Source organism: Corvus hawaiiensis, chromosome 7 (assembly GCF_020740725.1).
Source record: "Corvus hawaiiensis isolate bCorHaw1 chromosome 7, bCorHaw1.pri.cur, whole genome shotgun sequence".
Lineage (NCBI taxonomy): Eukaryota > Metazoa > Chordata > Aves > Passeriformes > Corvidae > Corvus > Corvus hawaiiensis.
The window spans coordinates 32178969-32202339 of record NC_063219.1 but is presented as its reverse complement, the minus strand read 5'-3'; the positions used below and the strand labels follow the sequence as shown (position 1 = coordinate 32202339).

General features: G+C 43.1%; 1 protein-coding gene across 3 annotated transcripts; it reads left to right on the top strand.

The window, feature by feature from the left end:
* Positions 1–37: 37 nt before the first annotated feature.
* INSIG2 (insulin induced gene 2) lies at positions 38–13023 on the top strand. Of its 3 annotated transcripts, none has more exons than XM_048309824.1 (6): positions 38–108; positions 4031–4366; positions 7206–7330; positions 9399–9565; positions 9984–10083; positions 10550–13023. In XM_048309824.1, the coding sequence occupies exons 2-6, from the start codon at positions 4123–4125 to the stop codon at positions 10589–10591; spliced, it is 678 nt and encodes a 225-aa protein (XP_048165781.1). In that variant the 5' UTR covers positions 38–108; positions 4031–4122; the 3' UTR covers positions 10592–13023. The 3 variants fall into 3 exon arrangements, with proteins under 3 accessions (XP_048165781.1, XP_048165783.1, XP_048165782.1); XM_048309826.1 differs by lacking the exon at positions 38–108 and adding an exon at positions 585–678 and having other exon boundaries at positions 4031–4206; XM_048309825.1 differs by lacking the exon at positions 38–108 and adding an exon at positions 660–678.
* Positions 13024–23371: the final 10348 nt, after the last annotated feature.

Here is a 23371-nt window from a genome sequence, read left to right as displayed (position 1 = left end):
GAGCACCCCCGCGCTCCCCCCACGCTGCCCGCGCCCGGCACGGCCGAGGCCCGGCGGGCGCTGCGGAGGCTGCGCGGGGCGGGGACTGCGGAAGATGGCGGAGGCCGAGTGAGTCCCGGCGTTGCGGAGGGGCCGGGCCGGGGCTGTGGTGCCGTGGGCGGGGGGGACGAGCCGGGCCGAGCCGGGCCGGGCCGGGCCGGGCCGAGGAGAGGAGGGCGGGCAGCGGTGCCCCTCGGCCCCGTGCTGCCCACGGGCCGGGGTGGTGGGGCCGGGCGCGACGGAGAGAGAGGCCGGCGGAGCCGTTCCCCGACAGCCGGGAGAGCCTATGCCCGGCGGGGCTGCCCCAGGCCCGCGGCCCCTCCGCCGGCCGTGCGGGGCCGGGCAGGAGGTGCTGGCGCTGCCCGGGCGGGCTGGGCTCCCCCGGCCCGGGGGTCCGGGGCAGAACCGCCGCTCTCGATGCCTGGAGGGGCGATGGTTTGCTTTGCTTTGCTTTTGGCGTTGCCTCGCTGCAGACAGAGGGTTTCTTGCCACCTCCTGCGTGGTGTTGCCTAAATAAATCTTATTCTCGGCCACACCGCGCCGTGCCCGGTGTGTCTGGGTGGTGTCAGAAGTCGTGAATCGTTCCCGGTGCGCAGGGAGAGCACACGGGAGCAGGACCGATCTTCTCCTTAGGAGACAGTTAAGTGACTAAGTGTTTTGGAAATGTTTAGGGTGATAATTTACTTGTTAACTTTTTGCGCAATACCAGCCAGACACCGTGTGGCTGCCTTGCAAGTCGTGTATGGTGCACGGTGTGTTGAAAAGCTTGGGCTGAATCCGAGTGTGCCAGCGAGGAAGGAAGTGCAGCTGAGGCTCTGGCCGTGCCAAGCCTGCAGCTTTCAGTGCGGTGTTACAGCTGTGAATGTGCATTCCTAAGAGATGAAGGCTCAGAAGTCGTGTTGGTTCAATATGTTGTGGTCTGTTCCTATCTGAGAGGAAACCTGCAGTAAAACATAAGGCTTGAAAGGAGACGTGGTCTCTGCTGTCTGCAGGAGCAGTGGCCTCCTAGTCAGAAGGAATTGGTGTCTTTAGAGATTAATTGGTGCCTTTAGAGTAATTTAATTTCCATGGAAGGTAATGATAGTATGTATCTTTGCTGTGCCAGAGCATTATGAGCCCAGGCTGTCTGGGACACTGAAGAATCTTTCCCGAGCATTGATCGCTTTGCTCCATTCCCCTGTTGCTCTGTGGCATGCCAGAAGGTCTTAGGGTCAATGGAAAATCTGGAAACTGGTCAAACAACTAATAATGATATGGGTAGGGTGAGAAACCACCAGGTGGAAACGATTGCATCATGCTAGTTTCAGACCTTAAATTACATTTTGTAAACATATGTCAATATATACCCACCCAGGTGCCCTCGCTGTGGTCAGGCTGTTTACCTGCTAATAAAAATATGTTGCTGGTGCCTTGAATAACTTGTAGCTGCAGTGTTTGTGTATTGATCATCAGCTTTTCTGGAAAAAAAAGGACAGTTAAGAGCTGATCGGTGTTTACATTAGTATTGCCATGTGGGAGAGTTGATGATTATTAATTAGGCTGAAGATTCCTGTAGTAGAAGAATTACAAGAAGCAGAGTCTTGTTAGAGAGAGATACCGAGAGAGTGTAAAATGGGGAAATAATCAATGCAAGGAACTTATTAATAGTTTTCATCAAAGACAGGGACTTGGGCTGATCTCTCTCAGTATTTGGGGGGATTAAACTAGATCGTCTCTAAGGTCTCTTCCAACCCAAAACATCCTATGATTCTATTTTAGTTGATAATCTTGGTGCACAAAATAGGATGCAGTAAGATTCTTGCCGATGACCCAAAGCTGGCAACGTTTGCAGGGCCAAAGAGGACTGAGAAATCCTTCAGGAAAAATGGATTGAAGTTGGGTGCCAGAATTAAATAACACCTACAGGCTGAAATGCAGCATGCGAGGTCTGGAGCTGTACCAGGGAACAAGGACTTCAGTAACAGGAAAGAGAGAGACTTGAATGTAGTAAAGGATCACGGGACATGAGCAAACCACTTTATGACTGAAAAAAGAAACTCTGATCCTGTGTGGTGCTTATTAAAGAGAAATAGAAGTGTGAACTTTCTTGTACATCAGCTCAGATCATGCATTTAAAAAAAAAGGAATATGCAGACTTCAGGAAGTGCCAAAAGCTGTTGGGATGGTGAAGTAAGTGGAGAGTCAAGAGTTTAGCTTATTTCCCTAGGCAAGCTAAGGCTGAGAAGGGACATAACAGTTTGAAAGCCCCTGTTAGGCACAGTATTACTGCAAAGCTTGTAATTGGGAGCTACAGCCTCCAATGCCATGTGTTGAAAAGACTCCTGTAAATTCTGAGAAATCCTGTGATTACTTGGTGGGCAAAACCCTGAGGGACACAGGGGAGACTCTCAGCTGAAATAGTGATGTTTTTGTAGCTCCGTGGTTTCATTCCTGAAGGCTAAATGTATTATCCAAGCTCCAGTGCTGTGCCATCTGGAGCAGGGAAGAAAAATCTGGAGCACCTCCTTTTTGCTTGGAGGAATTGTGTTGCAGTGCCAGTGCCAGCCTTGATACAGACATCAGTGCTGGCAGTGTGAGTCAGGAAGCAGACTAAGAAGCCCAACACTTTGATTGTTCTCTTTCGCCCCAAGATGTGTTCGTGATTACAAGTACCGTGGGGAATTGGCTGTGTAGGTGAGATCCTGTGTTCTTAGGAAGACACTGTTGCCTCCCCAAACTGCCAGTGGGAAGTTTTGTATGAACAGAACTGGTTTTCTTTTTTTTTTTTTTCTTTTCTTTTTCTGCCTGCTGGAACTTTTTTCGTGTGGTGGAGGATATGTGGCATCACATCTTCTGTGCAGTTGACTGGAGTATCTTAACTAGCCTGGATGAATTTAACTTCCCTTTTGGCTTTCAGTCAGCAGAAGTGAATGAATGCTGGGTCCTCTGCTCTGCTGCTGTATCTTCAGAGAGCTTCCTCTGGATCTGCTGGAGCTGAGACGAAAGGGGATGGATGTTCTGGTTTGGCTCCCCATATGCCATAAATAAGAGTTAACAGAAGCCACCACCAGCTGGCAGTTTCAAATTTAAAAACAATGTCAGGGCTTTTTTTCTGAAGTTCCAAGTGGCTAAGCTGTCGATCAAAATCGTTGTTATACATGAATGTGGCACTGAATCCATGTATAACAAGATTCATGATGGACAGGTTTGGTTTTTTTTAAAAAGAGGGATTGGGATGGGAACTCTGCCATTCCTGTAGTGCCAGCAGTTACTCATGTCAGAGGCTTCCTAGTGCAAAGGCAGGTGGAGCTCCTTTTCCTTTGCCCTCAGGTGCTTCTGTGCCTGATTACAGTTAGGATTTGTAGTAGTGTATGTCAGTTTTCACCAGAAGTGTGTGTTACTTTGGTAAATATTTCTCTGTGTTGAAGTTACTGCTCTGGTTTGCTGAGCTGTTTGCTTTTACTGGAGATTACAAACCATGTGTGCTGCAGGATTGCTGAAATTCTGACTCCAGCCCAAGAGTTACTTCTCAGATTTCACTTTCCAATTGAGAAATGTTTTTTGGTTTCTCTTCAAGAAGGGAGATCTCTGAACCTCTGTGGCTGACTTGGAATTGAGGGCTGTGTTTATGTGTTGCTGAATTATATAACTTCCAGTTGTTGCTTAAAGGAGGGGAGAAAAACAATTTATTCTTACTGCAAAGCAAGCCTTTCTTGCATTTTGATACCTATGTCATTTCTTCACCTCCTAGAATGTGCTTTCCCATTCCTAGCTGTCCCATCCCACGTGTTTCTTCCTCTGTCTCCTAGTAGAAAAAGCTATTTGTAAAACCTGTTTCCTTTGTAAGGCGTTTTTGCAGCTGTGGTTGATTCTGCTATCAAAGGACTAATTGCCTCCTCAGAAAATTCAGAAGAAAATATAATAGGCATTTTTTTAACCCAATCTCCAAATAAGAGAAATGCATGTAATGTTTCTTATATCTGCATTTTCACTCTTTTTTATTATTTTTCAGGGTTTGGGTGTCTCCCAATTGAAGAGTCAAAATACTGATTGCAAGCAAATCCTCAGTCAGCCTCTTGGATGCCTCTGATAACATAAGAAGTCATGGCAGAAAATGATGCAATGCCAACCTTACCAAAAAAGTGTGGCCCGTACATTTCATCTGTAACCAGTCGGGGCATGAATTTGGTAATTCGTGGTGTAGTGCTGTTTTTTATTGGTGTATTTCTTGCATTAGTGTTAAACTTGCTTCAGATCCAGAGAAATGTTACTCTCTTCCCCCCTGACGTGATCACAAGCATCTTCTCCTCAGCTTGGTGGGTGCCACCTTGCTGTGGCACAGCATCAGGTAAGTTCAGTCACGTGTGTATGCCTGGTGTGCAGAGGTAGTTAGGTAGTTACAAAAAACTCTGTGAGAGGTGGGGAAGATAAATTCCCTTTCAGCATCACTGTCCTTGTTGAGCTGTTGATATCCTTCTGATCTCCCCATGTATACACAAATATGAATGTGTCCAGAAATTGTTCTTCTGCTGACTTCTCTTACTGTTGTTAATGTTGTTAATTTTGTTGTAATGTTGTTATGTAATGTTGTTAATGTTGTAATGTTGTTAGTAGATCATAACCTTTGTTTTTTTCTGCTGGGTTAGAGTTTAACAATGTGAGGAGGTGATGCTGCTGCTGACCTGGAGTTGGGTTACAGGAGTGTGCTCCCAGACAGCCCTTGAAAATACCCTGGTGGTGTCAGACTGTGCAGCACACAGTGCCTTGTTTGAGCACAGCACACCACCCTGAGAAATGTTCTCTGTTGTGGTTCAGCTTTCTCTTTGTTCCTCCTTCCAGTCTGAGGTACAGCCTTAGCCCTGCGAAGCTGGGAGCCCTGACTGTGTGTCTGGGAGCTGAGGCTTGCAGTTGGCAGCTGTAGGGGCACGGTGCAGAACAGAACACCTCCGTGCAGTTGTGTATTTCAGATGGTGTGAACATGCTCCATTTCTCCTATGACCACGTAGGGAGTTGAGCCTTCTCTGTGTTTAGCCAGTTTAAGTGAGTTGTCTGCTGTAGGTGGTAAGAACTTCTCCTCTCCTTGGAAGTATCAAGGGATATTCCAGGTTACAGGCATGATGGAATTTGACTTTCTACCTGGCTCTGAAATTCACTGGTGCTTTGGGTCAGTTTCATGCTTTACTAAGGGAATATTCTTTGCAGTCAGTACTGGTGGATTCTGCTGTGGTGAATACAGGTGGTATATTCCTAGAGGCAGGTTTTAATCAGATTGAGAAGCTCACAATTCTGAGTATTAATATGAGTCAATAAAATTGTTTTTGACATGGCATCACTGTTTTACTAATGATAATAATTTAAGCCTGTTTTTTTCCTAGTAGTCTAATTGGGGGTTTTTTTGATACCTTCTTGAAATAGTACACCTCAGATGTTGTAGAGGAGCCTGATTTGAAAGGAAACCCTCCAGACAGATCCCTGAATGTTGTATTCTCCAGTGTTATGGTGGCACTTACACACCTGCTTTATCTGCTAGTTATCTTAGTCCTCTTCTTCTTGCCAAGATTCTTGATTAGTTTTTGGTTTATTTCCTGCATTTTTCTTTTATGCTTTAAACTGGTTAAACTGATTGTCTTGACAAGTAAGCCTGGTAAAGGTTTGATCTTTTGTATATGGATTAGTGGGGGTTACAATGAACCCCAGCTTGCCGCAGCAGCAGTGCACGAGGTTTGCAGTGTTCACTGCAACGTTTGCACCATTGGCTGTTTGCATCAGGCTGCACCTTGTGCTCTCTTGGGTCACCTGAGAACACTGCAGCTGCCAGTGGGCACTCAGGAAGGTTACATCTTGCCATCCTCTCACAAGAAACTTGTGGACCTTTCTGGGTCTGATGGGTTGGTGGTTTTGATGGAAAGACTGGATATGGCTTATAAAGTGTATTTGATTATGGTAGCTGATTTTAAGCTACCTGATTTAAAGATACTATGGCCTTAATTGGCTTTTACCAGCAGGAGTCACCCCTGTTGAGGTGTTCAGGGTCTTTTATTTTCATTTTCAGTCTTCTCCATTTTCTTTCCTTATCTTCTAGCATGCATACAGGGAACCTCTGTGGTAAATGCTGATAATTCACCCATTTTCTTACCATTTGTACGTGCACAGCCTTCCTGGAATTGACGTGAACATTTCTTTGCAGTATGGTTTATTATTATGAACAGAATAAAAGTATTTTGCATATTTATAATCAGTGGTGATCGAGGCTGCATTCAGAGAAGTCCTTTCATCCATCACCATTATTAGTCATGAGTTTTGGCCCAAGGCCTTTGGCAAGAAAATTGCTCAGGGAGGTTTTTTTTCCGCTCCAACTTTACTGATGATTTATTTTCCCAAATCCTGGAGATCAGTTTCCTCTGTGGCAGAATAAAGAGCATTTGCAGTGCTACCTCCAGCAGTGTGCTAGACTGAAGGCACTGGAAACTGTACCAATGGCTCAGGCTCTGCTGTGCTCACACCACTACAGTCTAGCATTAAAGCACCATTATTATTCCTTAGTGGGGTTGGTAAAAGTCTTTTTAGCTGCAGTTGCAGTAGAGGGCACATTTGTGAAGAAATAGTGAAAGAGCATCACAATTCCCTCAGGCTGGGATTCCTGTATTCAGCAGCTACCATAGGCTCTTGGCTTTCTCTCTTCTGGGTGAGCTTGATAGTAGCATTGAAGAGCAAAGCATTATCCAAACAAAGCCTGCTTGTAACAAGAACAAAAGAAAACACAAAATACTGATGTTATAAACCACACCAGTACTGTGGTGTATTGGTTTTGCAGCTATTTTAAACATGTTTGATGTGTGGGATTTTTGGAAGTGCCAACCTGCAAGCTACTGGTGCTCTTTCTGAACTACAGTTCAGATTTTGGTGTGGGAGAGAGCTCTGTCATCCTCTGCCCCTGGTTCAAATTGTCTCTGTATTGCTACTTCTGCTGCAGTGGTTGAAGATGCTGCTGAAGCTTACAGGGCTTTTTAAAATAATGAAATTCTTTGAAATTCCTCTTCTTTTACAGTGTGTGTTTTTGTGCTGTTTGTCCTTAAAAGATCTGTTTTAGTAGTGACTGTAATTGTCAAAGTCTAGATGGTCTTTATTCTAGTAAAATGTTGCCAGTGCTTTAACTTCAGGACCTTTTTTCTTTCCTGTCTCCACAGCTGTGATTGGGTTATTGTACCCCTGCATGGACAGACATCTGGGAGAGCCACATAAGTTCAAGAGAGAATGGTCCAGTGTAATGCGATGTGTAGCAGTCTTTGTGGGAATAAATCATGCCAGTGCTGTATCCTATATTTGAATCACATTGGTGGGAACAATTCGGCTTCCACTTAAAAAAACTCACACAGTCAGTCATGGTGAATTGTTGTTAAAGTTGTAACATGCACATTTTTGCAAGGGAAATGCAGAATATGTGTTAGTGTCAAGCTTGTAGCAGTATTGGAAGTGATGAGTCTCACATCTTTTTGTTCTGAAAAATAGTTTAATTAGAAATGTCTCGATATTGGGCTTTATCTTACTTAGAGTCTTTATGTTCTTTGAATAATTAAAGTAAGTGTGGGAAGATACTCATGTGCTAGGTATTACAGAAAAGTGCTTTAGGACGTTCCAAGCTGATGTCTTTTTAATGCTGTAGTAAGAGGTTGAGGCCCTGTCTTGAGTCATAAGTGAAGCACATGCACTTTGCAAAGAATGGGAAAAACTCAGGACCAGGAATACCCAGGAATATACAATGCCAGGAAGTGTTGCTACCCCCTTCTGCAAAGGATGCCATCCTTCATGCCAAGAGAGTACCCTGGGTGCCAGAGGGCTTTTCTCATGGTGCACTTTGCTGGCAGTGCTGTGTGTCCTGAGGTTTTCTGTAGATACGTGTAGTGCCTCCTCTGTCAGCTGAAACCGGGGTCTGCTTGTGAAAATTGGAGTCTCATGAAGAAAGTTGATCATCTCTGTGACTCACATCTTCATCAGCGTCAGCTCCAACACAGTTCACAAAAATGGTGCTAAAAGTTCTGTTCATGTGCTACTGAATCTCCTCATTCCCAGGAAGAGAGAGCATATTCAGTGAAAGGTGGGAGAGCTGGCTGAATTCTCACTGAGGCCACTGCTGAGTTTTGTTGTTGTGTAGTTTTTTCCCCACCCTCTGCTATCCAGTATGGCCTGATGAGCTGGAGCTGCCAACGTTCCGAGTCACTCCCACTGTCCCTCACAAACCTCACTCTCCTTGGCAAAGATGCACTGGTCTGCTGCTGTGGTTCTCACTGACCTGGCCTGTACCTCTTGGGTGAGCCCGTGGCAACTTTGGGGCTTTTAAGAAATAAGAATTGATAGCTCCTCTTTGTACGGGTCTGATTATTTTCAGCAAATTTTCTTCAGTTCTCTAACAGCTGTTCCCCATATTCCAGGACATCAGTAATGTACTGTCTGTATTTCCTGCTTGACAGCTCTCCAGACTGCTGTCTCTTCAGCTACTGCCAGTTCTGCACATTGCCAGATTTGGTGAGGGTTCTGATCTTCTTTGACACTTTCTCTGAAGCTATTGATTTTTATCCTGTAATTATTTATTTCAGCTCATCAAGCTTGTTTCTCATTTCTGCTAGGTCTCTCTCCAGATTTTTGTGAGAAAATAGAACAGTGGTTTCTATATTGTCATTTCATAAATTTGTTTTCAGGCCTATGAAACATGACAGGCCTCTTTTTAATTACCTGTTTTGGACAGGAGCAATGAGAATGAGTTAGTGTTTTCAAAACATTTTGAAGGATATAAAACACACAAAGATATCTGAAGTGACTTCACAATTCTTTCACAAGTTGACAAAACTGACTTTCAATGTCGATTTACACGAACACTTTCCAGTAATATTTTCATTTTGATTTATAAAAAACATTAACATGTTAGCATTGAGCTGAATGTAAAGCATCATGTAATTTAAACAAAATTGCAATTAAGAGTGATAAATACCTTTTTTTGGTAAATCCCTGTCAGTTGAAGAAGTCTAATGCTAGATGTAAGATTTCATATTGAGTGTAATAAAGGTGAGGATGAGATGTAACATGTGCATTGTGTGTCTGTATAAAATGCTTCATTGTTTGGTAGATGAAGAGGTTCTTCACTCTAGTACAGAGCAAAGACCCTAAAATTTGAAGAAGCATCGTAAGTTTTTAGTTTCCTGAAATTCTGACAATTACAAGGCTTATTTCCTCACGTCTGATAGCTGTGTGAGAGCTGATACAGGTTGCACTGTACTTTTCTTAATGGTATTTTTTTCTGTTGTGCCTAAATATAAACAGGATGACAAAAATTGCTGTATACTTGTACATGGTATTTCCAAGCTTGTCCTTAACAACCAACACAGAAGGTGGATTTTGCCAACAATATCCAGCTGTCTCTCACTTTGGCAGCCCTGTCCATTGGGCTGTGGTGGACCTTTGACAGGTCACGAAGTGGCTTTGGTCTTGGAGTAGGAATTGCTTTCCTGGCCACGTTGGTGTCACAGCTTCTGGTATACAATGGAGTTTATCAGTAAGTATTTGCTCCCCTAAGGTGAAATGATAATGTTCTGAAGCTGTTAACATTAAATGAGAATAACTGAAGGGGTATGATTTGACATGACTTTCAAAGCTGTCAGCACCTAATTTTGAGCACAGCATAAATTGGACTGTTCATGAAAGCTCTTATGTGTGTGTAAGTGAGAAATCTAGTTGGAAATGCTAATTGAAATAAAATTGCTACTTTGCCAACAATGTAACAGGCTTTGTTTGGTTGAACAAATGCAGCTATAATCAATAAGAAGCCTCCTTTGTTGTTTGCTGCAAGAAATTAAATTTCTGTAACATATATTTTTGAGTTGAAATGTCCTAATAATTGTGAATTTGTCTTGTGATTGGAGGACTCTCTGTATTGCACAATGCTGAGCTCAAAAATGTGCATTCTTTTCCAGATACACCTCTCCAGACTTCCTCTATGTTCGTTCCTGGTTGCCATGTATATTTTTTGCTGGTGGAATAACAATGGGCAATATTGGCAGGCAGCTGGCAATGGTGAGTTTGGAGGGAGAGGAGGGTTGATTGCCTTCCAGTAAAAGTTCAAGTGTACTTATTTCTTCCTCCAGCCAGCTGTGTACCAGCCAGCTATTTGGCTCAAGGGTGTGCAGTGAGGTAGAAATCAGCAATCATTGCTTGCTGATGTACTTAGTGAGCTGATTATACTGTTACTCAGAGCACACCCATGTTTTGCTCTGTACACTCTGTTGCATACTTTTAGGACCATGAGCTAAGTAAGAGCTCCTGTGTATAGTGGGAAATCAGGCCATCCCCAAAGTCTGACCTGCTCAGGGGACAGAAATTGCAGCCACCAGTATGTGCACAGAACTTACGGAGATCAGACTTCTCTGGGTGGAGTTTAACAAGTGCTATTTTATCACCCGTTTTGTAGAAAAATCACTTTCTTAGGTCCTTTTTACTAGTTATGTAAATTAATATTATTTTGTCAACTTCTGTTTTTCAGTATGAATGCAAAGTCATTGCAGAGAAGTCTCACGAGGACTGAGAGGAAACAATATGCACCTTTTAAACAGGAAAATGTCTGACGAATGACTGTTGGAGGAGCATAAGGAACACTTGATTATGAAATTGCCAAAATGCAATTTTTTCCCTTGAGTGATATACTTTACTGCAATCTGTGATTGCTGCTTCTAATAGAAACCTTGATGTCTGATTTTGATTACTGTGAAGTTACAATAGTATGCAATACATTTGACAATATTGGTTCAATTATAGGATTCTTTTTTCCAAATCTAAACAGTTTACCATGAATTCCTGTCAGTCTGTCATGTTGCAGTGCCAAACTGAACCTTTGCACTATGTTTCTGTAGCTGAAACTTTTTGCTTCACTTTATCTTGGAAGTTTTGAGGAATTTGTTTAACAGCTGGTGAAAGACAGGGGGGATTCACATTTAGCAATGAAGATCTCTTTCCATGATGATAGCCCATAATATCTGTATGAAATTTATGGATTACAGGTGAACTTTGATGCAATAAGTAACTGATTTATGCCTATTAACACAGTATATCATTCTTCTGACTCACAGTACAGGTGAGGAAACTCAATGCAGGTTCCATGGGTTATTGCCATAGTATTTCATTGTCTGTAGTAGAAGTATCACAGAAATGGAAACTGAATCTGGAAACTATTTGCTATTTTTCCCTTGGTACTCCCAGCATATATGTTTGTTTTTTAATTTATGTGAACCATGGACAGATTCTGAAACTGCTTGTGTGCAAAACAGGATACAGTTCAGGTCATTCTTGTACAATCCTTTAAGCTGATTTGTGTTGATAGGAAAAGCAACTTAGGGAGTTTTTATTGCAAAATTTAATTCTGCTGAAGGAAATCAGCCACTACCATATAGTGTCATAAACCCCTCCATTACCAATGTTACTCTGGGTGGTCCTTGTCCACCCCCTGCTCTGTTGGCAGGGTTCAGCAGGGATGTATTCTAGGTACTACGGTGGAGCCCTCGTTGCTGTTACTGTGTCCAGGCAACCATAAATGTATTTGTTCTTGTAGCAGTTTTCTGAGGTAGAGAAATGCTGTTACCCCTGTTTGACAGGTGCCTGTGCACAGACAGCCTGGTAGGACAGTGAGCTGAAATGGGCTGTGTGCTGATCAGTTCCCTTCTTAAGAAGGTTTTTAATGTGTGACCCATATTTGGGGGCATACATGGAATTTTCTCTTGGCTTTGCAGCTCCCTTTTAAGACCATGAGCTAGAAGAAGTGCAAGAAGGCATAAAGCAGATTTCAAGAGGACACTGTTAACCTGTGCCTGCAGTGAGTTTGGCATGGGATGTCTCCACTTTGTTTTCCCCTTCTGTCTTTGTTGATGATGTTTAAATGTATTTGTTTTCCTTTTTTTTTCTTTAAGTACTATTTTTTAAGTCTTCCATGAAAGGTTTATAAGACATGTTACAGTCACCTAGGGAGGCTGGAGCTGGTCCAAAGAATAAGTAGATGTTTAGACAAGTTTTTATTAATAAATGTGTGAATGCATTGTACATGAAGCTTGAGCTAGGCAACTTATTCAGTCTTACCTGCTTACCTCCAAGTCTGAAAAGTGTGGAATGAGCACTTCCAAAAGCATTGTAACAAAAGACGTGGTCACAAAAGGAAAATTTCTTGAATGGGGAATTGTAAAAATAATAAATAAGCAAGTGATGTATGAAGAGTTTGGTTCTGCAGCTCTGCAAATTCTCATCACCTGCAGCACACTGTCCCAGGGTGATGCTTCAGAAAAGCACCTACAGAGGCACTTTGCTTTAAGCAGAGGCAGATCATCTCTAAGTAGATTCCTGACTAGAGATTCTCTCTTAATCAAATCATATAGCAATAAGAAGCATTTTATTAAAAAAATCAAGCTGGGCATGAACAAAGGTGAGTTCCTTTAGGCAGGGTCTAGCAATTCTCTGAAGAAGTTGGATCTCTCTCTTACAGTATTTCACCTCATCCACCTTCTTTACTTCAACAAATGGCTTCAGCTTGGTGGACAGCGTGAGAAGTCCCTCTTGAGTTATCAGGGCATGAGTGGCCTAAAAATTCAGATGTTTCATATCCTAACTGTAGGGGGTAACATGGTACCTCAGTAGCCAGTGTGCTGACTTGGTAAACAGTGTAGTCTCATCATGACCAATGAGTGTGCACAACTGAAGATGAGTTGTTTTTGTTATTCCCATGGTGGTAGAGCTGCTGTTACCTGCCAGTCTCGATACTTGCACAGAAGCAGCCTTGTGTGTGTTGAAATGTGCAGTATGTGGGAAGTGGTTGTTGTGCATCTGTGGCACCCACTCTACAGCACTTTGCACTCAGATTCAGCTAAACCTGGTTAGACTGTGCTGTCCGCTGACTTTTAAATTTCATTTTGGAAATTTTGAGCATGTTGTACAAAGGCAGCAATCATCCAAAATAAATTTGGGTGGAGTCCTTTATTATATGTGTCTTACTGTTTTTATTCTTACTTGATTAACATCAGTACAGGATCACATCGTGGGTGTCCTGTTGTTTCAAACTCTGCTGTGATTTTAGGGCTGATGTGTTCAAATGCTGGGAAAGGTTCATGATGAGAATGCTGACACTAATTTTAGTGGTGTGGACATGCTGCTACTGTATAGCACGTAGCTGTAACTTAGACTGTCTTAAAAACGTTGTTCAATAAAGAATGAATAAGGTATATTTTAGATACAACTTTAAAAGCACTATAACCTCTTCCCCAATTAACCCTTGTAAGCTCTATGCTGTTTAAACTGGCAAATTGCTGTTAAAAGCAAAATGTGCATTAAACACAATTACAACCTTGATTGATAGGTTTCTTCTTTCTATAAGAAATTATATTGATATTTAAAATACACTGAGGTGCCTTCTATCAGATATCTCATAATAATTCTGACCATTTAGCTGGCATATTGGTTGCATATCTGTATAAAAATAGTGAAAAAGAAGCAGAGAAGATCAAATCAGCTGTGATTCTATCTTAATTACCATGCTGAGCAGCCTTGGAAAATCTGCCCTTTTGAATACTTTGATAACTTCACTCACAATGCAGAAAATAGAGATTTAGATACAAATAGCTGCTATGAATATTAAAAAAAACCCAAAACACAAATGGCAGGAAAATTCATAATATATTTGTATTTATTAATGTTCTGGTCTGGATATGAACTGAATGTTATTCTGGCATTCACAGACTCCATTCATCGTGCCCATCACTGTCTCAAAAAGGATGTGACAAATAGAGGTTTGGAAATGTGTAATGGAAAAGTGTCCAGGCAGAGGTGAAGACAGGGTGGGAAGAGAGGTGCATGGGGGTTTGGGATGCAGTCCCACAGCAGGACAGCACCACATCTGAAAGCTGGAAGGAGTGCAGGGGGTGAGTAGAAAAAGCCCCTGTTTGTGTTGGCAACCTGTGACCCAAAATTCCTAACTCTGCTATCAAAATGCAGCATCCTGGGCATGCCATGTGTCTGACCAGGCAGATTACAGCCAGGGAGAGAGATAACCATAATTTTGGGTAGTAAGCACTAAGATTAGCCAAAAGCACAAGAGCAAAGGTGTTTTGCTGGAAACTTAACCTCTCCCTTCCATCTGTAGCCTGGGAGAATGAAAATTCCAGGTCCTTCCTGCCTGAGGGTGTCAAATGAAAAGTTACTGGGCTTTTGAGGGAATATTCCAACTGCTGAGCTGTCAGGCTCTTGAAAAATGCACCCTGTGCCTCTCATTATAACACGGCTGCTGTAGGCAGCTAGGAGGAGAGTAAACAAAGAAACTTTTCCTCCACAGCTTCTGTACTTCCCTGCTGCCATCTGGCTGGGAGCTGCCACAGGGACCTGTGGGCATACACCAGTCCTCCCTTTTTTTCTTTCCTGGTACATAAGGAAGGAACATAATTCCACCACCTGCATCACCCTGGACGTTTTGCATATGCTTCTTACGTTTTGGAGCAGTGTTAACAATAATTCTTGACGACAGTGGGTGAACAGAACCTGTGGAAGTGATGTTAAATAGCAGATCAGTGCTTGTGAAAGTAGGTGCACAGCTGGGCAGAGGGAATGCATGCCTCACTCTGGGAATAGCTATCTAATGCTGTTAGTTCTGATGCCAGTACTAAATGCAAAGCATGAGTAATTTTGCAGCTTAATGTTCAGCACTAAACAGTAAATGAAAGGTCAGTCCAACATGTTAACTGTCATGGAATAGTAAACACTCCTTTAATTGCTTCAGGCAGCCAGCTTGAATTTTTGGTGTGTCTGTTGTCATGTTTTGAGCAGCATGGTCCAGAGCCTTGTCCTGATTACCTCTCCCCCAGCCAAATGACAAAGCCTCAAATTAAAGGATAAACTTTATGCCTGGGCTTTTCAGGCAGCGTACTGGGAGTTTGTGCTTTGAATGTTTAAAAGCCGTGCTGAGAAAGAAGTAGGGGTTGTTTCTTGATCTGATCGGAGCTGAAATCCAGGTTGAAATGTAGTTTGGCATTTTCTTGAGGTTTTCCATTCTTGTTCTTTGGTTCTGAAGCACAGAAGTTCAGTAGCTCCTGTTGCACATCCACGCTTTTTTAGCCTGCCCAGCACTGTAGCAGGTAGGAGGCAATGTATAGGAACAAAAAGGAATATAAAGTGAACAGACAGCTACTAATGTTCTTCAGGCCAAACTGGTTGAGAGCTCTGTGTCCACTGTGCCCTGTACATCTGTGTCAGATGCACAACCTGCAGCATTTCCAAACTGAGGTTCATAGGATTCACTTTATGTACAGGCAGCAGGTCTGCCTTGTCTTTGTCAAATACCCGTGCAGGAGGTGACCTGTTGTACTGTAGTTCTGCAGGGATATGTGCACACGTTGCAGAGCATTTGCAGTGGCAAGGTCCACGGGTGTAGCCACAAGGTCTGTCTTTTATGACTTTGTTGGTAGAAATTCTGAAATTGTGCCTTTGAAGCAAATATGGCAAATTAGTTACTGAAAGAAAAATCTGTATTTATAAATATATCGCTGTCTGAATTCACGACGTAGTTTTGCTATTTCTGTTCTCTGATTAGTTCAGTGTACATCTTGTAACCAACATTTAAATATTTAATAGTTTTTGGTAATCAAACCTCAAAGCAAGATTTCTTTCACGCAATTATTGGGAAAAAACGTTTGCATTAAAAAGAGAGCCGTGAGGAACAGGGTTGCACCTTAATTTACCATATAGAAATTATGCAAGGAGAGCATCCAGCATTTTCCATAATGTTGCAAGAAAGAGAAGGACAGTAAGTGATCATTCTGATTGTACCCTGGGTTTCAAAACAAGGGTAAGGGGAGTCTTACAGATGTATTTGTATTGACTTGTTCTGGACTCAGCTGTTCTCCTCATTGGCCATGATCACCAGAATATGTTTTGGCTCATCTGTTTTTCTCTATCCCAGCTGTGCCAGTTGTTTCCTCTGTGACTAGGGATGCCTGGGGTAAGCCTAGCTATGCCACCAGAGAATTTGCATGGAAGTATGGCTTTAGCAACTTCTTGCTGAGATTGACACATTCCATTTGAACTCTGTGAGAAACTGCTGGTCTGGCCCAGGGCACTGGTTTGCAATGTTGAGGTAAAGTGTGTGACTCCATGGTGTTCAGGTGGGGTGAAAGGATGCCCAGTGCCTATAAAGACATTAAGTGTTAATTACAGGTTCCAACAAAGAGCAAAGTTGCCCTGCTCTGCACACCATCATTTCTTGTCTTGAGTAGTGGGACATGCCATCAGTGTGCCAAAGAGGGAAGAATATGCTTTCTTCCTCCTCCTTACTCTTCCTTTGCACAAATAGCAGCCTGAGCTAAGGACTGTTAATCCCGTTCTTGGAGCCAGGACTATGATTAGGCTGGGTTAGCCCTGAAAGACTCCACTGTTTCTTTTTGAAAACAAATGCTTGTTCTGAGCTGCACGTCAAGTGCAACCATTGCTGAATGAACTGACATGCAAAGCCAAGTTCTCAGCCGGACTGGCAAAACTCCATCGATTTCAGTGGATGTGCAGCATTTCGTGCTGGTCGGGAATTTGGCCCACTGTGTTTTAAAGGGATCAAATTGTTTAGACCTTAGTTCTTTTCTCATCTGATACAGGTCAAAAAAATTCCTACATTGTGCAACACGTAAGAGCAGCACGCTGCAGATTCTGCCTTTCCCTCCTGTCTTTCAGCACTGATGAAAACTGTCATCATCCTCTGTGATTTGCAATGTGTGCTTTTCATATGGGATATCAGCTCTTCAGGAGAATCAGATCTGGCAGAGCAGATTAATAATGATGCAAATACAAAATGTTGGCCAGTGATGAGCTTGTTGTCATAAATGCTTGCCACGATCCCGCCTTTTTTTTTGGTCCAGTATTTTGCTTGTAGGAAATTCAGCTGAGGCTTTGTGTTGGACCTGTGCCTGCTCTGATTAAACTGGGGAGAAAGAAATAATACTGCTTTGTGTGGTTTCAGGCTCCTCTTACCAGCCAGTTTCCTCAGATCAGTGTGTCAAGCAAAAATGGTGCTGGAGTAGTGGCTTGAGGAAGATGAATTGAAAGATTCTGAAGACTGATGGTCCAAGGACATGAATCAATGAGGTGATGTGTCCACTGTGGGGATAGGTGGTATAAGAAGTGTTAGATATGTAGTATTATGTAGGTATTAAGTGTAGAGATGCAGTGTTTAGAAATAATGAAGCTGGTAGAAAGGAAGGTATGTACCTATTCTTGGAAATGGTTTTTTTTCTGGGTTAGTTCTGCAGACTTTGATCATTGTGCTCATCCAGGGGATGACCTTTGGGACAGTGAAGAGCAGCAAGATGGGGGGGGTCACTTGATAAGCTGGCTGGATACAAAAGGGAATTCAGTTTAGATGTCAGGTCAAAATGCCCAGCCCAAAGACAAATACCAGTGGTATTTGTATGGTACACACACGGGCTTTTTGATTTTTTTAAAATGTAAATTTACAAAGGAGAATCACCTCTAAGTACCAAAAGACAGAGGTATGACAGGTTGCTTTTGCATTCAACCCTTAGTCTTGGTGGGAATATACTTGAAGGTGTGGGGAAGAGTTGTTTTTTCAGACCCAACCATTCTGGGTGCGTTTTTGCACCCCAAGTCCCTGGATTTGCAGTGTGTTTTGGGATGTGAAACCCACTGGGTTTCACTGCTCTGAGTCAGCTCACAGGTAAATGAGGGTGGCTGTATTGCTCCCACAACCTGTGGCTTGACAAATGTGGTCCCTTAATCTGTTCCCAGGCAATAAAATAAGATTAGCTGAAGTTGGAGGGGTTCCCCCATCAATGCCAGCTGAGTGCCTCTTGTCTGTGGTGTTCCCTCCTCCTGCCTTCCACTGGTCTTAGGAGCAGGACACCAGAGGTGCTCTGCAACAGCAGAGGGACCCAGTTTGTACCAGAACCCCCCAAACTTTCAAGGAAGTTTCAAAGCTATGGGGACAGTATGTGCTTTCTGGCATCATCTGGGTCAGCTTTTTGTGGAATACTTAGGCTTTGGTGAACTGTCAGACCCTGAGAGTTTGTGATTTCCAAGGTCACAGTAACTAATGAAGTCCAGAGGGATATGGTGAGGTTGGTCATGGAGCTGCTACAGAGCAGATTAAGGGATGGGACCTAGGATGGAGTCCGTGCAGCATGCTCCTGATGTCTCTCTTGCACAGCTGCTGTGAGGTGCACAATGAGATTTCACTGAGGAAGGATGGAAGCAGGCGAGTGACACTTGTATAGACAGATCTTTATAGATTTGATACCCTACCTAATCCTGACTGATGTTAAAGGGACTTCATGGGTAGGAAACCTTGCTAGGAAAATTGTTCTTCTCGAGTCCAGATAAATGGTGTGTAGTATCTGGTGCGTGCAATGAGGATGAACATATGTTCATCACTTTGGCCTCTCTTAAATTATTAAGGCCTGTTCATTCTGGTATCTAAAGTTCTTGAAGGCAGTATCTTGCCACCATTGCATTGTTTCCCTGAGATGGTTAACAATATTGTTTATCATGAGCACTGTCGCATCTTGTCATTGATTAAAACCATAACTTCCAACTTACTCTCGCTGTGAGAAGTGGTTTAAATATTAATTTTCCTGCACTTCTTCAGTATCAGGCTTCTCTGCAACACAATACTATTTTTAATTAATTCAGCTGACCCTTTGTTATGATTTCTAATGTAAAAAAAGCTGATTAATGCCTAGGCACAATATCTACTTTAAAAAAAAGTCTGAATTTATTCTGACAGTTAACACCTAAAACATATACCTTGGAACATTTACATATATCCTCAACTTTTGGGATGTCTTCATCTCGCTGATGTGTCTGAGGCCTGACACGAGTTGTTGGACGATGCTGCCTCAGTTCCTGGGAGCAGAACGTGGGTTTTTTGAAGTATGGAGGGTCTGGGCCATGGTGGGACTTTGAAGGTGGCTGCAAGCAGAAGATGGAGAGCCATCTGCTCTCCTTCTCCCCACTGGTTCAAAGAAACCCACCAAAGCTGTACTCTGAGCCAAGTGGTAATTGTACACTTTTGATTTACAGTTATCTGAGTGTTGAGGAAAAAAAATAGTTTCTTTTCAGCGCCGTCTTGTCAAAATGCCAAATGCCGCTTGTTTTTGACATTTTCAGCTTCTGTTAAATAATAGTCTTGCTTCTGTCACAGCTAATGTTGACTTGAAGGCAGTTGTGCATTTCTCAACTCAAATGCTAAGCAGACAGGCTTCGGTCTTGACAAATATTTTTCTGGGCTTGCCCAAGGCAAGTAAAAATGAGCTTCTAGTTAATCGTTTGCTTTAAAATTCAAATTGGTGAAATAGGCAATTAAAAAAATGACAATTTTCATCAAAATTTGCAAACTAAATGTCTCTTTGCAGTCAGAGTGGGTTCAAGAAACTGCAATAGATAATTGCTATTTGAAATCAGTGAAGTATCCAGCATTTTAGGGCCATGAGGATTGTGGCTGTTCTGCCTTAGTAAACCTTGATTGATTTGGTAAATAAGCATTTCAACTTCCCTCTTTAAAATAAATAAGCAATTTTATTGCTTTATTGCTTACCCCTGTACGGGAGGTAAACAAGCTCTCGAGCAGCAACGCTGTAATATCATGAGCCCAAGTGCCATCTGTCACCGAGAATTCTGTCCCTTTATGCACAATAGCTACTTATGGCATTAGGTCTATTGTAGGTTAATTGATTAGCAGAGATCCTCCTTTCAGTTGTTCCTGCTTTTCTTCTCTAAAGGACCGTATCTCTCATCTCCATTTCCTTTTCTCTCTCCCGTATTAGCATACTAATCACACTGAACTCCCACTGCTAAAAAACTCTATCCATTTCATACTGGGGGAGGGGAGGAGGAATAAGCCAGCTTTTCCTGGGAGATTTGCGGGTGCTGTTTTTTATGAGGGTTGGAAGGGGGGGAAAAGAAAAGAAGAGGTGGTGGCAGAGGCGAATAATGCACTGCACGGGCTCTCGTGTGCCAGTGAAAGCTGAGCCTATGGCTGCATAAATATTGAACACATTTGAGAAGCACTATTAAAATAAATATCAAAGACAGCATTGCTCACACATCTGTTTCTCCTCAGATTTTGCCACAGCACTCTACATTTGTTTTCTCTCCAGCTGTTAACACCTGTCTTTCTGTCAGTGGTAATAATGCAGTTTTAGGTGGGCTACGGAGCTGACAGAGACATGAAAGAATTCTCTATTTTTGATGTAAGAAATTCCTTTTTCAAGATTAAAAAGGGCTCCATGAACAAAGATATATCCTTGTGCTAATCCTTCAGAGCAGTTTATGGGGGGTTTGTTGTTGTTTTAGGGTGGCTTTTTATCAAACTACGCGGAGTGGGGCTTGTATTGCACAGCTGAGCTTGAACTAGATGAGACATCCTACAGTGGGCAGCTACTGCTTGCCTTTGTAGTTCTCATTTTATTGCTGACATATATTCAGAAGGTTCTGTGTGTATGGTACTCCTCTCTCCATGTGATGCTTGTTATCTAACCTCATCAAAAGTGTATGCTGTGCATTGATTGCTAGCAGAGAACGCACATCCAGCCGTGATGTCTTCTTTATTTACCCCTCAAATGAGCACACTGTGCACAAGGCTGCCTTCTCAGGCAGTGCCTTATGCCTTTGCTGTAGCCATCAGCAGAAGGATCATAGGAAATGCTCAGCTCTCTTGGCACTGAAGATGATGAGACATCCTCAGATCATGTAAACTGAGAGTGCCCATTTACTGTGCTGTTTACCTAATGCAGAAGAAAAAGCTATTTATTCCTTTTGGCCTATAGAAACACATCCTGAGATTTAGGGCAAAAGCATTGATGAACCACAGCAGAAATAGCCCAGGTAAGGCACAAGGTCAAGGTTGTTGAGCCCATGTTTAGTCCTCCTGCAAGGACGCCCATAGGTGAAGAAGTTCCCACCCACTGTGGGCCTGTGCATTTCCATTCTTAAGCCCTACCTGTGAGTCCCAAGGAGGAAAATGTGGGTGAACTTTGCAGGTCTTTCAGCACAGGTTGTTTCTGCTGCCTGGGTGAAGCCAAGCTGTCAGTCAGACAGGGTTTGTCAAGAAATGCCAGGGTGTGGCTGGTGTGGCAGGTCAATGTCCCCAAGTTTGGGTTGTCTTTGAGTGGTAGGTATGGTTTGGTCAGACACTTCAAAACAACAGTAAATTCTCCTTCTGAAGGTACTACATAATTTATGGGCACGTTTTCTTTCATTAATGAATGAAATGGGTCCATTTTCAAAAATATGAACTTGCATCAAAATTTGCCAGCAGGGAACCAAAACTGACCATACAGCACAAACAGCCCTCAAGGCCAGAAATTACCATCTGGGTTATCTGTAGGAGGACATGGAAGTATGAACCACGTCATGGCCAGCCTGGCCCTGTCAGCCACCAGAGCTTCATGGCATCAGTCACACAGGCAGCTCAGGGCACACAGGCTCCCCAGGAGAGCATTCCTGGGAAGATCCTGGTCCGTGAGCTCTAATGGTTAACGCAGAGGGGCTGCAGCGTTAGAGGCTGCCCTTGGCACGGCGGCTGCGCTTCCCCGCCGCGGTTCCTTGTGCAATGCCTGTTTGTTCAGGCTTCATGCAGGGATGAAACATTTGACCCATTGTGCGGGAGCGGGTGCAGGGGAGGAATTTCCCGAAGCGCTCTGTGCTGGCTGCGCTCTTCTGCCATTAAAGCAGCGAGGGGGTCGGGGGGCTCATTGTTTTCCAACGGGAGAGGATTTGGGCCAAGGCTGAACGTTTCAAAAAAGTCCCACCCCAAAGATCTGCAATAATAGAAAATTGAACCCAACTGTAACTCCAGAAAAGGCAGATGATGTTATAGCATGAGGCACTCCTTCATGTTTTCCGTTTGCCGTGGGGGCTGCATGTGCTTTGGGGAAAGTTTCTTACATGTTTAGTGCGTGCTGGAATAGTTTCTACTGCCTGGGGAAAAATTCTGAGGTGCCAAAATCCACTGTCACCCTCAAGTCACCTCTCCTATTTTTTAAGTGCTGTTAGTGCTGTTGGGTATCCACACTGTATTGGAGCTCCTGGTATCTCTCAGAAACTCAAATATTGTGCAAATTACAACCAGGATGTTCAGGGAGCAGAATGTCCCTCTCTTAGCAGATGGCAGCAGCCCACAATGTCCTGTAATCGAAACATAAAATATTACTACTTTTGCGTGCTGTGTTTGGGAAAACATGCCAAAGAATACTTAGGTTTCATAGGCTCAGAAAAGTTTCTTCAGTAGGAAATAAGTTGTTTGGGGGGCTTGGCTTTGGGAGGCTTTTTTTTTTGTTGTTATTACCAAATAGATCTGTCTTCAATCTGCAAGTGCAGCGGGTTTCTGAATATGACATTGTCACAGAGGTAGCCTGGAAAAGGCTGTGCTTCACTACAGCAGAGCCTGAGAGTTTCAAAGGTCCTATAAACCTGTTTGGGCTGACTGATTTGGCATTGCTTTAGAAGCCTTTGCCATGGGAAAGTTGTAGGGTCTGGCTGCTCTTGGGACAGGCGCCTCGAGGAGGAGAGTTGGGCTGATGTGACTTTAGCTGAGCACGGTTCCGCTGGGCGAAGCTCCCAGATGATAAATGGTGCTGTACACGGAGCGTGCAGAAAAGAGCATCCTTCCTCCTGGAGACAAATTACTTTCTAGCTTCTGCAGGCTGCATGGTTGTGATTTTTCTCCCCAATGTAATCTGTGTTGGGTGTAATGTTACATAATGTGCGATTAAAGACCAGTGATGACTAAGAAGGTAAGTGATCAAATATTTTACCTGAGACACATACACACATCATTTATCTCACTTTTCTCACAGAAGAAATTAAACCAGTTTCCTTAGCTGTTAGTCCAAGCAAATGAAAGCCTGAATTTGATTAAGCATTGATCCTTCTGCCTCACTTTCTCCAGGAAATGTTATTCAGATTTTGGGATAACATCAGTCCTTTGAATGGCTCTCATCAAGTCCCAGTCCATATGGTTTCTTTTGTGGAGCAAAGAAATCAAATCACTTTGGTTATTCTAGAGATTGTAATGTCACAGCAAGGAAGTTCTCATACTTGTTACAGAGCCCTGCTCTGCCAAAATATTCTCCTATCCCAGAAGAGAAAACTCCTGGTTTCTGCCATGGTAGCACAGATAATTTTACCCAAATCATGGCTCTGTTACACTTCCGTTCTTCGGAATATGTAAGTCCCAAACAGGCTGCCAATATGAATGATGAGCCATTACAGCTGATGAAGCAAGAAAAGTATCAGGACGGATGCATTGAATGAGAGAAAACAAAGCCTTTTGTGCAAA